This window comes from Emydura macquarii, unplaced genomic scaffold (assembly GCF_026122565.2).
Source record: "Emydura macquarii macquarii isolate MOO-44397 ecotype Brisbane River unplaced genomic scaffold, CSIRO-AGI_Emac_v2 contig_1002, whole genome shotgun sequence".
Taxonomy (NCBI): domain Eukaryota; kingdom Metazoa; phylum Chordata; order Testudines; family Chelidae; genus Emydura; species Emydura macquarii.
This window is the reverse complement of record NW_027131139.1, coordinates 1,244,913-1,258,720: the sequence shown is the minus strand read 5'-3', so window position 1 is coordinate 1,258,720 and position 13,808 is coordinate 1,244,913. Positions and strand designations below refer to the sequence as shown.

Here is a 13,808-nt window from a genome sequence, read left to right as displayed (position 1 = left end):
TGGATCCATAAACTCCAAGGTCAGACGGGACCATTGTGATCATCTAGTCTGACAGCCTGTGTAACACAGGCCAGAGAACTGCCCCAAAATAATTCCTAGAGCAGATCTTTTAGAAAAACAGCCAATCTTGATTTAAAAGTTGTCAGTGATGGAGAATCCACCAAGACCCTTCATAAATTGCTCCAGTAGCTAATTATTCTCACTGCTAAAAATGTACACCTTATTTCCAGTCTGGATGTGTCTAGCTTCAACTGCCAGCCACTGGATCATACTTAGAATCATATAGAATCATAGAATCATAGAGTTGGAAGGGACCTCAGGAGGTCATCGAGTCCAACCCCCTGCTCAGAGCAGGACTAACCTCAGCTAAATAATCCCAGCAAGGGTTTTGTCAAGCCACAGCTTAAAAACCTCTAAAGATGGAGATTCCACCACCTCCCTAGGTAACCCATTCCAGTGCTTCACCACCTTCCTAGTGAAAAACTTTTTCCTAATGTCCAACCTAGACCTCCCCCCTGCAACTTGAGACCGTTGCTCTTTGTTCTGTCATCTGCCACCACTGAGAACAGCATAGCTCCATCCTCCCTGGAACCCCCTTTCAGGTAGTTAAAGGCTGCTATCAAATCCCCCCTCATTCTTCTCTTCTGTAGACTGAACAAGCCTAGTTCCTTCAGCCTCTCCTCATAAGTCCTGTGCTCCAGCCCCCTCATCATTTTTGTTGCCCTCCGCTGGACACTCTCCAACTTGTCCACATCCTTTTTGTAGTGGGGGGCCCAAAACTGGACACAATACTCCAAATGCAGCCTCACCAATGCCGAATAGAGGGGAATGATCACTTCCCGTGATCTGCTGGCAATGCGCCTACTAATGCCGCCCAATATGCTATTAGCCTTTTTGGCAACCAGGGCACACTGCTGACTCATATCCAGCTTCTTATCCACTGTTACCCCCAGGTCCTTTTCTGCAGAACTTCTGCCTAGCTCATCGGTCCCCAGTCTATAGCTGTGCATGGGATTCTTCCTTCCTAAGTGCACTTTTCTTTGTTGAACCTCATTAGATTTCTTTTGGCCCAATCCTCCAGTTTGTTTAGGTCCTTCTGTATCCTATCCCTACCTTCCTGGGTATCTACTTAGACCTTTCTCTGCTAGACTAAAGGGCCTATTATTAAATATTTGTTCCCCATGTAAGGTACTTATGGACTAATCAAGTCACCCTTTAACCTTCTCTGAATTCAGACATATGAGCCTGAGGCTTCTCGCCCATGGCTTGTTTAGCGGAAAGGTCTCCTGGCTAGCAGCTCTCTAGCCGAAGTGTAAGAAATAAGGATCCATTTTGCACCTCTTTTTTGTTTATCCAGCTTCAGCATTCTGTACAGGGACCACAAGCCAAGTAGGGCAGGAGCAGCAGGCCAGTTTACAGACAAATCCTTGGCTATTTCCATCTCCCCACACCTTGGTGGGGCCTCAAAGTAGAGATAATACTCCCTAGAAAGGTTCCTCCCCTCACCTACTCTTTCTATACTGGGGTACAATACAGGACAGTGCTAACCGCCTGCCAGGACCTTGAAATGCCACATCTCATCTGGATTACATGGAGCAGACAGACAGAACAGCATTGCTGCTAAGGCAGCTTCAGTCTTGTGGGGAGACATTAGAACCTGCATCATTCACAGATGATCCCAGTGGTCTATGAGCTGGTGTGTTTGTACCAGTTTTGAAAGGGTCAAAAGCTTTTTACCACCAACACGGTTGGTGCTAGGAAGGGGAGGGAGAGAGGCAGATGCCCAAAAGACTAGGGCTGGAGAAGCAGCGCCTGTGGCTAAAATTTCAACCAGAGGTAGCACAGAAATCTAAAAAGAGGTGCCTGTGGACACCACACGAGGACAGTTGCGGATCAGATTGGGGTCCTATTCCGTTCTCTGCCAGTGTCCTTGGACAAGCTCCTCGGTTGCTCTGAACCACTCCTATTCCCTCTGCAAATACAAGGACAATGATTCTACGCACCTTTGTAAAGGGCTTGGTCATCTAGGGATGAAAAAATGATATGCAAGTGTCTTTATTAATATGGAGGTACAGATGGTGGAGACCACAGGTCCCAGCAGGCTTTGATTGAGAAGAAGCACTGCATGCTGAGAGAGAGAGCCTGATGGAAGCTCCGCCACAGAGGTACCACTTCACAGACCACTGGGCATAGCATAGACGGTGCAAAAGGCAACACAATGACAGCCATACAGACTCAAGGCCTCTATATAGTCAGATTCCTCCACACACCGAGTACTACCAATGCACCTTATTCCTGGATTACAAGACTACACCTCAATCTCCATAGCTTACTCAGGCCTCAGCTTCTCTGTTGTCAGTGACAAACGTGGCAGTGATTGTGTGATGTGGACATTTGTCAACTAAGACCTCAGTTGAGATTCCCCCCCTTATTCAGTTCACATCAGCCACCAGATACTAATAGCTTTTGCTCATTACAAACCTGTGCCAGTGGAAACTCTCTGAATCCTCTTTTACCAATCAATCGAGCCATCCAATACTCCGACCTCTCTCTCACGCCAAGCCTTCCTCATGAAAAAGCACTGACTAAGACTTCCACTTGCTCCTTAAGATGTGCACTGGGCCAGGGAACCTAAACAAACGGGGGACTCAAATGCCTCCAATGCAGAGGTGACCAAAAGCGATAAAACCCATAGCCGCCGCTCTGCTCTCAAGTCTAGGAGACAGGATAGCATTATCTAACAGGTCAAGCTTTACTGAAGGGAGAACAAAGCACCTCTGTTGGATAAGAAAGAACAGCTGCCAAGTCCACAGGATTCCCACACAGCATTGCCATTTTAAGAGTCTAAGAAACCTCCGCTCGCCTCACAAATTCACATCCATTCTTCCATCTTAGAAAGATCCCTTATTTTACTGAAGCAAAATAACTGCTGGTGAGAAGAGAGTTTCTTCGTGGTCACTAAGGAAAGATGATTACTGTACGCACTGCAAACCCCAGGTGCATTATTAAGAATAACTAACTCACTAAGGAAACTCTAGTCCAGGAAGGATCAGAACACTGAGCAACAGTGGATACAAAAACAAACCCATTAAAATGTGCTGGGCTCCAGTTTTGTTGCTAAAGCAGGATGAGAGGGGATTCTGAGCGGGTCAGTGGTCCGTACTGCCCTGCAGAAGTATCACTCTACCACAATGCAGGACACACAATATCGGATATGCTTTCTCCATTGTGTTCCACAGTTGCTCCTCAAACGTCCCCCCCCATCAACCTTAAATCTCAGCGCTGACAGCCAGCCTTCTGGGAAATAATGGCTGCAGGCAGGTTCCCCGTGGCAATCATAGCGGCACTGGGAAAGGAATGGAACACTACCTGGCCTCAGACACCCCCACAGGAGGTGATGTGCACACAGGCAACTAACTGATGGGTATGGGGGAAGAGAGAAACAAGGAAGAGCAAGAGAGATTGAATGGCAGGACATGTGTCCCCATCCCCTCCCAAAAGCCACTTGATAGCATGTCATCAGGGGAAACACAGGTCACTCGAGAGGTATAACTGGGAGAGCTGGGTTTGATTCCTCAACTGAGTCTCTTATACTTCGAGACTAAGAGTGTTGCAAGGGCTGGACTCAGAGGCCCAAAGATGTCATCAAGAGGACACCTGGGTTGGACGTGCATTCAGCCCTGGCCTGGCAAGTAAGTGTGAGTGAGAATAAGATGCCCAGCGTTGCTCAATAGCAAGGAATAGCATTAGCTGGCTCCAAAGGGGAGCACCTCTTTGGCCAGGAAGGAAAATGGCAGAGGGGGGCATCCTCAAGGCTTTACTACTTAGAAGCTCTGTTAAAAGTGAAAGTCCTCGGAATCTGTTCCGTGGCAATTACACAAATGTGCAACTGTTATCCCAGGAGCATCAGCACTTACCAGAGTTCGTTCCTGTGAGCCGTGGTCGGGACAGCGCCACAGAGGGCAGGATCGGGCTCATCTGCAACACAGAGAAGGAAAGCTTCATCGATCAGTGCCGAATCTCGGCTTCTTTACTGCCATTTGGAATAATGTCATTTTGTGTAAAAAGCTTTCCTGGCAGATATCCGCCCCCTCCTCTGTTCCCCCTGCCCCTCCTCCCCTCCTGCAGCCGGGTTGAGATTACTGCAGCTTTTCTAACCCACACTTAAAAGGGTTTAATCCTGTGTACCAACAATTTGATGTATAATCATTTCCGCAGCTAAGCAGTTTAACATAAAAATGCACATGCCTCAATCCTGGCTCCTACTCACCCTCTCTTGAGAGGGGTACCCAGTCCATTTGAAGTCAAGCAACGGGGCGGTTGATTTTGTTCCAAAGAACGCTTGGAAAGGGACCCTTGTGTGGTGATGAACCGGTGCAGGGTGTCACACAGTAACATGCCCTCTGCTGCCCTTGAGCAGGAGTGACCTGCGCTTAGGCTAGAGGTCTGGTCAGGCTGCCCCGCTCATAGCCATTCAAAACGCAAAGGATCATTGTCCTCGCCTGTTGCTTTGACCGTGTCACCTCTTTCTGCACCCCTTCCCTGGTTTCCCTTTCTCCATCGCAAGAATAAGCTGCTGGTCTTCACTTTCACGACCCTTTGTGGCCTGTCCCCACCCTACCTATCTCCCATTCAGTATTGAAAGGCCTCGATCGCTGCCTCCATTGCCCACTTGTTAAATTTTCAAAACAAACACCTTTGTGCTTTCTCCTATGTTGCCCCACATGCTCCCCATAAACACCCACAAAACTAAGTCATTATCCTCCTTCGGATCTTTCCTAAAAATACTCCTTTGCCATGACGCCTTCAAAAAATTCACAGCCATTAGGCTGCTGGTGTGCTGAGAGCTCTGCCCATCAAGCTGATCACAACTGTCTCATTGTTTCCTTATGCTCCCTCATGTGTCCGTATCCACCTGTTGCCTCTTCTCTTACACGTAGACTTTAAACTCCTTAGGGCAGGGACCATCTTTTTGTTCTGCGTTTGCACAGTGCCTAGTGCACTGGGGTCCTGGACCATGACTGGGGCTCCACAGCGATACCAGAATACAAATGATGAGAATAATTTTGGTGTTCCAGTGAAGCCTGTTCACACCCTATGCAGTCTTTGAGCTTGACTTCCAGACGCAGCCTATAGGATAAACGTTTATTCCAAGAACACAAAACCCAACAGCAGGATGGAGCACGGCTGTTCGCGATGGGTACCCAGATTAAGTCCCAGGTTTGTCAGGCCAGGGAGGCAATGCTTGTTGGAGATATGGATAATGTGAACAGCCATGAAGGCTGGGATTTTCAGGAGCCCAAGGGAAAGAGATGCCCAAATCCCTAACTTCAATGGGTGTTGGATGCTGAACTCCCAGAGGCTGCTCTGCCAGTCTAGTCTTACCATGGCCTGCAATGTCATCAGCGCAGTGCCCTGCAATTGTACACTGTACTGTCAACTCAGTGCATGGGTCCTGTTTTATCAAACATGCCTATTGCAAGCAGGGGTTCAATTATTAAAGACCACAGAGATCGAAGTGCTGTTAGTTCAAGAGAACTCCAGATAAGCAAAAGTAACTCAGGGAAAACCACAGTAAGACGGGTCTCACAACATGCCCTATCAATCTTTGGTGCTCATTTGGCGCCCCCATTACCATTGTCTGTAGGCATCTCACAATCACATTCTGTTTACCAGATGCTGGGAATGGGTGACTGGGGATGGATCAGTTTACGATTATCTGTTCTGTTCATGCCCTCTGAAGCACCTGGCACTGGCCACTGTCAGAAGACAGGATCCTGCATTAGATGGACCATCTAATGACCCAATATAGCCACTTTTCCTTCCCTCCTGGCCTGAAGTTCACCAGCAAACTCTTATCTCTGTTGTACCAAAATGGAGATGCCAGCTCCCTTCACTAAGAACACTATGCCACCAGCTCCATGCTATAAATCTCAGGACTGACAGCAGGAGTGCTTGCTGATCTCACCTGTCAGGTAAGGTCAGGTCAGGTCGACATTAACAGGGTGCTTAAAACAGCGTTTGCTGAAAACTCAGTTCAATGCACAGCAGCAGTCAAAAAAGGCTAACAGAATGTTAGGAATTATTAGGAAAGGGATAGAAAACAAGAAAAATTATAGTGCCACTATATAAATCCATGATGCACCCACACCTTGAATACTGTGTCCAGTTTTGATTGCCCCATCTCAAAAAGGAAATAATGGAACTGGAAAAGGTTCAGAGAAGGGCAACAAAGATGTTTGGATATATGGAAAGGCTTTCATTCCAGGAGAGATTAAAAAGATTAAGGCTGTTGAGCTTAGAAGAGAGACAACTAAAGGCCAAATATGAAAGAGGTCTATAAAATCATGAATAGCATGGAGAAAGTGAATAGAGTTTTATTTACAATACAAAAACCGTCACCTGATGAAATTAATAGGCAGCAGATTTAATACAAACAAGAGAAAGTACTTTTTCCACGATGCACAATTAACCTGTGGTACTCATTGCCATGGGACATGGTGAAGGCTAAAAGTATAACTGAGTTCAAAATGAACTAGAGGAGTTCATGAAGAATAGGTCCATCAATGGCTATTAGCCAAGATGGTCAGTGATGCAACCCCATGCTTGGGACAACTGTAAACCTCTGACTGCCAGAAGCTGGGAGGAGAAGATATGGGTGGATCACTCCAACTGTCCTGTTCTGTACACTCCCCCAGAAGCTCCGGCACTGGCCACTGTCAGAGACAAAACGCTGGGCTAGATGGACCATTGGTTTGATCCAGTACAGCCGTTCTTATGATCTCACCAATGTCAGGAGCAGCCTGTCTACATTAGGATGGTTCAAGACAACTCCACCAGTGATAGCAGAGCCAGTATTGGCAACAGTGGGATGTTTTAAAAAAAATGTCCCTAGAACAGATGGGGTCTTAGACAGTCAAGACTACACTTGCATAGGGCTCCGTAGAGCCCAACCAGCACCGCACACATGAGCTGGCAGCCAGTACGGTCTATGGGGCATAGGTGTGATGTGCTCCATGACTGATTCACCTGTAACACAAACAAGAGCCATAGCTCCATTCACCTGAGGCTTCCATGAAGCACAGGCTGCATTATGTATCGAATGCAGCGCAGAATTCCAGGGCCTGCTTCTCCACAGCCCTGCTGCCACTTACACCACTGCGAAGGAGGTCAAATCCACCATTCTGAGCTGACAGCGTTTGACAGCCACTTTGCACTGGGGTAAGGGACTATCCAAGATGCAGGGCAAGGGAGATTCAAGGCCCCAGTGTCCAGGTCATTCTAGTCTCAGCTTCGCCAGAATAGGACTGCCAGGCGGATGGGCTCAAGGAGTCAGAACAGCAGTTAGTTAACCCTGCCTTGCTACTGGCTTAGTTTCAGGATCCCAGGCTGGCACCCAGGTTTGATCTTTGTCACCAAATGGAAAAGTTTCTATATCCTTGTCATGGTAAATAAGCATCTCATGACCCTGCTTGGTCATCATCCTCTCTCATCCCAGTTCTCCCAGCAGCTACAGAGCCGCCTCGCTCTCCCACCCAGTATCCTGGAGCTAGCTGGGAAGGGTTACCCTAACCCACGCTTTAGGGTTACCCGGTTAAACAAAGAGATGCAGCCTGCACAGACCACAGGTCCCGTCTCATAGCGCTCCTGCAGTTTGGGTCATCCCGACAGACTGGGCGAAGGGATATTCAACACACTGGATTCTTACACGGTAACCAGAGGATTTACTGATCATCTCTCACACTGCAAGCAGAGACAAGCAGATACCCAATTAACAGGTGCAGCAGCCACCGACACTGACCATACAAGGGAGCTGGGGAACTGAGAGAGAGGAAATGGGAAGCTGCCAGCACTGGCAGAGGCATGATGAGCTCTCAGGGAATGTGGCACTGCAGAGGAGTCAGGCTCTGCTTAGAGTACTCTATGCATTTGCAGGCTCAGACCTCGGAGAGCTACTTTAGACCTTTAACAGGGTGCAGCCCCCTTCTTCCTCTTCCATGGAAGAGAACAGTTTGGATCTTTCCAATCCTGATCTTCCCATGGGGGTTGTTCCTGTGCTTTTTAGCATCCAAACTGCTGCACTGGGGTTTGTTAGGAGAACAGCAAACTCCAAGGCAGCAACTTCATAAGTTTTAAGGATCTTGCATTTGTTTCATGAAGCGCCGGTTACATTTACTGTGCAATAAAAACGACTCACTAATAGGTTACCCCAAGTAAATGCAGAGTCCAGAATGTTGTCATAGCTATGAAGGGAAGTGAGGAGCAATAACAACTTTTTACTTAAAGCCTCAGAGAAAATAACTTTTTACTTAAAGCCTCAGGCTGAGATTTTAACTCACAGAGGAAATCTGGACGTGCAAACCCCGTTAATCCGGAGTCCCAAATCCTCTAGGCCACTTTGAAAATCTCAGCCTTAAACATCCTGCTGGTGATTCAGAAATACCTCCCAGAGTGAGTGCTAAATTCTGATCTTATTTACACCAGTCTAAATCCAGAGCGACTCAAGTTAAGTCTCCAGTCTTACTTTGGATTTACACCATTTCATGATCATAATCTGGCCTGAAAATGCAGCAGCAAAAGGACAATGTTCCTAGGATTTAGAGAGAATGTTTCTAACACCTTTTTGGGGGGAGGGTGTGCGTGAGGGGGGAACAATAAGAGTCCGGTAACAAACTGCAAGATCATGTTAGATATGCACTGTTCAGGAAGCTGAGTCACCAACTGGCCTTGTTTGGAATGCCAGGGGGAGGGGACAGAAGCTGCGATTTTAAAAATCTGACACTCAAAATATGGTAGATTTTAAAGGCTTCCAAAATACATGGAGCACAGTTGATTTTTGGGAGACAGACATGTAGGTACGGAGTGGAAAGACAACACAGATATGTAGAGAGGGACAATGGCAGAGGTGTTCCCAAGAGTTCTTTTGTTCTTGGTAGCTCCAGCATGGCTCCTATTTTTAGAAACTGTCTCCTTTAGAGGAAAACATGCAGTGATTTATCTTCCTCTGGATGAGCACGTAGCTGCACTCCCTGCAAACACTTGTTTCTTGGAAACAGTAAGAGACAAGGGAGTTTAATGTCTTGGACTTTGCAGGTTCAATTTTACCCTCTATGGTAATCCAAGGAGAACTTCTCCTCTAAGTCTTAAAAGTAGGGACTGTGTATTTTTCTGGGAAGACTGAATGCAGACTTTCCATGCTGCTCTCAACAGCAGAAGTCGCTCTCTAGTTCCTGCTCTTTGCATTAATGACAGGAACATTCAAGAGGTAAAATCCCCTCGTTACACAGATGCAGGTCTTCACTACTCTGCCATATTGAATTAGAGAAGTTAAATCAAACTGGCTGGGACACTAAGACATTTTCAAAAGCAAAACACCGAACGTGTTCACAGTGAAGAGGTGCCAAACGTACAGCCAAACCAAAACAAATGAGCTTTGCACTATGGGCTTTTTCACAGGAGGCATCTCATGCTAGTGCAAGAGGCAAGAGTCCTTCTGTATATGATGGGCTTAGTTCTAGACAAACTCTTTGTTGGGGGCTATTTACATGCCATGTTTCAAAGTTCAGGTAATTGAGAAGTACCAGCTTTTCAAGAACAACACTAAAAAAAACCTCTGGCTCATTTAGAAACACTATTGTAACTCGAGAGGTGAACTGCATATTGAAGGGGCACATGCATTGCACATCAACAGCGTGAAGATTTTGCTTAATCATTCATCTATCATTAAAAAGAATACCCTTGGTCCCAGGGGATAACAGGTGTGGGATGACTCAGACTTGCCTCCTGTGGGTGATAAAGCTTGTAAAGCATAGAAAAAATGGCTACTGACCTTTTTGTAACTGTTGTTCTTCGAATAGTTCCAGAGGGGTAGCCGTGTTAGTCTGTATACAGCAAAGACAACGAGAGTTCTGTGGCACTTTAAAGACTAACAAATTTAATATTTGTAGACATAAGCTTTCGAGAGACTTAGCTCTCTTCTTCAGATGCAGTAATACAATCGAGTCTCTCGAAAGCTTATGTCTCTCGAATGTCTCTACAAATATTAAATTTGTTAGTCTTTAAAGTGCCACAGAACTCTCGTTGTCTTTGTTGTTCTTCGAGACGTGGGTTTTAGCATGGACATTTGCAACACATCTCGAAGAACAAGTTACAGAAAAGTTAGTAACCACATTGTCTTCAAGTGCTTGAATGTGTCCATTCCAATGTAGGTGACTCACAAGCAGTTGAATAGGAGGTGGGTATGGAGTTCAAGAACAGGCTGATTGCAGAATTGTATGGCCGAAGTTGGCATCGTCTTCAGCCTGTTGGATAATGGCATAGTGTGCTGAGAATGTGTGTACTGACGACCAGGTTGCTGCTCTGCAGATGCCCTGAATAGGGATTTGCGCTAGGAAAGCAGCTGAAGAGGCCTGTGATCTTGTGGAATGAGCAGTCAGGTTAGCTGCAGGTGGGACGCTGGCAAGTTCATAAAACACCTGGATGCATGACATAATTCAGGATGAAATCCTCTTGGCAGAGATGGGAAGGCCCTTCATCCTCTCTGCTATTGCTATGGCCAGCCAAGCTTGGAAAGTCTAAGACGTAGCCTCGTGTATTGTTCTACGTATATGCACGATGCCATGTGGCCCAGAAGACTCAAACATTTCAGACCTGTCATGACCTGATGTGTCTGGAGGGACCTTATGAGGACTGTAATTTTCCTAAACTGATCTTCTGGAAGCAGGGCCCTCGCCTGTGTGGAGTTGAGAACCACACCGATGAACTCTATCTGTTGCACAGGGATAAAGGTGGATTTCTGGGTGTTTATCAGTAGGCCTAGTGCCTGGAAGGTCTAATGGATGTTGGATTGCACCTGAGCTTTGGATTGGCCTCTGACTAGCCAGTCATAGAGGTATGGGAATACATGTACGCCCCTTTTCCCGAGGAAAGCCACCACCACCACCATACATTTGGTGAAAACCAGCAGGGCGACCGACAGGCCAAACAGAAGCACTGCGAACTGGTACCGTACTTGGTTCACAACAAATCTTAAAATCGAGGGTGGCATACCAATCCCGTGGATGAAGCGAGGGAACGATGGAAGCCAAGGAGACATGAAGAACTTTAAGTTCTTGAGATGGCGGTTGAGATGACACAAGTCTAGGATAGGTCTGAAGCCACCCTTGACTTTTGGGATTAGGAAGTAATGGGAATAGAATCCCTTTCCTCTTAAATAAAATGGAACTTTTTCTACAGCTCCCACCCGCAGAATGATTGGATCTCTTGTTCTAACAATTGCTTGTGAGAAGGAAGTGGTAAGGTGTGAGAGACAAAAACTAGAAAATGTATCCTACTTCTATTGTGCTGAGTACCCAACGGTCCAAAGGAATGTGGGTCCAGGCATTGAAGAAGTAGTAGCTATTTACTGTGTGCAGTAACAATGGTTCTTCGAGATGCGTGTTCCTATGAGTGCTCCACTGTAGGTGTGTTTGCGTCCCTGTGCTGCTCATCGGAGAATTTTGGTAGCAGTCCATCCCACCCATGCGTGTGTTGCTCCCTGCCTACCTCGAGGCTAGCTGGCATGCACAGGTAACCCCTCCTCTGTCCTTCCTCTACTGCAGAGTCAACTACTAGAACTCTGAAGTAGAGGGGAGGAGGGTGGGTTATGGAGCACCCACAGGGACACACCTCTTGAAGAACCATCATTACTGTACAAGGTGAGTAACTTTTTCGAGTAATGTCCCTATGAGTGCTCCACTGTAGGTGACTCCCGAGCAGTGTCCACCACTAGAGGCTGGAACTTCGGAATCGAGTCTGATATGGATGATAACATAGTGGCAGTGAATTTGGCATCTGCAGCCAAATCCCCCAGGATAGTATAGTGTTCTATGAAGGGGTGCGCAGATGCCCAGGTAGCTACGCTGCACATTTCAGATATAGGGATACCCTTGGAGAAAGTGATGGACAAGGGACTGACCTTGTAGAACATGTGTGTATTGAAGATGGGGATGTGAGGTTACATATTCGATAAAGTTTAATACAGCCCAAAATCCACTTGGAGAGTCTCTGAGTGGAAATCACTGTACCTTTTGACCCATCTGCAATGGAGAGGTAGAGTCTCAGAGATTTCCTGAAGGCTCTCATGCTGTCCAAATAGAAGACCAAGGCCCTCCTCACGTCAAGCATATGGAGGATGGCGTCCCTATATTCCTGATGGAGTTTGGGATAAAAGGCTGGAAGCTGAATAAGCTGACTGATATGAAATGCAGAAGTAACCTTGGGAGTGAACTTTGGATGTAGTCTAAGCATGACCTTATCAGGGAAGAACACCATGAAAGGGGGATGCGCCACCAGAGCTGCTATTTTCCTAATCCTTCTTGCAGAGGTGATGGTGATGAGGAACACAGTCTTCATGGAGAGGTGAGTTAATGAACAAGCAGACATGGGTTCAAATGGAGGCCTAGTCAGACCTTTCAATACCAGGTTCAAGTCCCACTGAGGCGTGGGAAGTCTTAGTTGTGGGAAGATGTTCGCTATGCCTTTGAGAAACATCTTTGTAGTCAGATATGAAAAGCCTTAGTATCCTACCTGCTCATGGAAGGTTGCAGTTGCTGCTAGATGAATTTTCAGTGAACTGATGGAGAGTCTTGATTTCCTGAGAGTCAACAGGTAATCTAGGCTCACCAGTAGGTAGATGTATTAGGGATGACACCTTTGGTTTGGCACCAGATCTGAAATCTCTTCCATTTATGTAGATAGGTACAGTGAGTAGCTCCCTTCCCACTGTGTAATAACACTTTTTGCACCTCTTCAGAGGAAGTGATCTATGCTCTGGAACAATGAAGGAGCCAGGCTTTGAGCCGTAGAATCTGTAGGTTGGAATGCAGAGTGCATCTCTCATTCTATGATAGGAGGTAAGGAATGACAGAAAGAGTCATCAGTGGACACAGTGCCAGCTGTGACAAGTAAGGGTATCACATCTGTCTGGGCCAGGTGGGAGCAATCAGTATGACGTTTGCTCTTTTTTCACTTTCAAAAGGATTTTCAGTATCAGAGGGAATGGGGGGAAAGGCGTAAAGATGGCCCTTGTCTCATGGAAGGAGGAGAGTGTCTCCCATGGCCTGTCATCCGAACCCCGCTTTGGAGAAGTACTGTGCATATTTCTTGTTCTGATAAGTAGCAAATAAGTCCCCCATTGTTGGAATACGTTGTAGAGTATCAGCGAATCTATCTTCCATTCGTGGCTGTGTGGAAATTTGTGGCTGAGACTGTCCACAGTCGTGTTGTGTATTCCCAGTAAGTAGGTTGCTGATATTAGGATATTGTGGGAGATGCACCAGTTCCATAGTTTTAGTGCTTCTACACACAGGGAGTGAGACCTGGCACCTCCCTGATGGTTTATGTAATACACACAAGCCGTATTGTCCATTATGACACTAGTGTGTGTCTTTGATCAGCAGAAGGAAGTGACCACACGTTTCTGACCGCTCTGAGTTTGAGCAGATTGATATGGAGACATGTCTCTATTGGAGACCATTTGCCCTCTATTGGGCAACCATTGAGATGCGCACCCCATCCTATGATGGATGTATCGGTGGTCAGGAGTAGAGACGGGGAAGACTGAACAAACTGGATTCCTGTACAGACATTTACTGGGTTCTTCCACCTGTCCAAGAATTGCTTGACCCTCGTGGTCATCGATGGTAGTTTGTTTTTGTCATCTCTGTTCGACCTGTAAACTGAACTGAACCATGTTTGCCAGCATTTCATGTGTTGTCGTCTGGCATGAGCAATAACTGAGGTGCCCATGTCCATGTGTCCCAAGAGCT

At 46.6% G+C, this 13,808-nt stretch overlaps 1 protein-coding gene across 5 annotated transcripts in view; it reads right to left on the bottom strand.

Annotated features, from left to right (window-relative positions):
- The window catches only part of WIZ (WIZ zinc finger), a 135,007-nt gene that overhangs the window by 44,164 nt on the left and 77,035 nt on the right, over window positions 1–13,808 (bottom strand). For 4 of the 5 annotated variants that reach the window (XM_067544605.1, XM_067544608.1, XM_067544606.1 and 1 more), the window contains one exon: window positions 3,918–3,978. The exons of the other annotated variant lie outside the window; for it this stretch is intronic. In XM_067544605.1, the coding sequence (XP_067400706.1) occupies window positions 3,918–3,978 (61 nt within the window). The remainder of the gene's footprint in view (window positions 1–3,917; window positions 3,979–13,808) is intronic. 5 annotated transcript variants of the gene reach the window in all.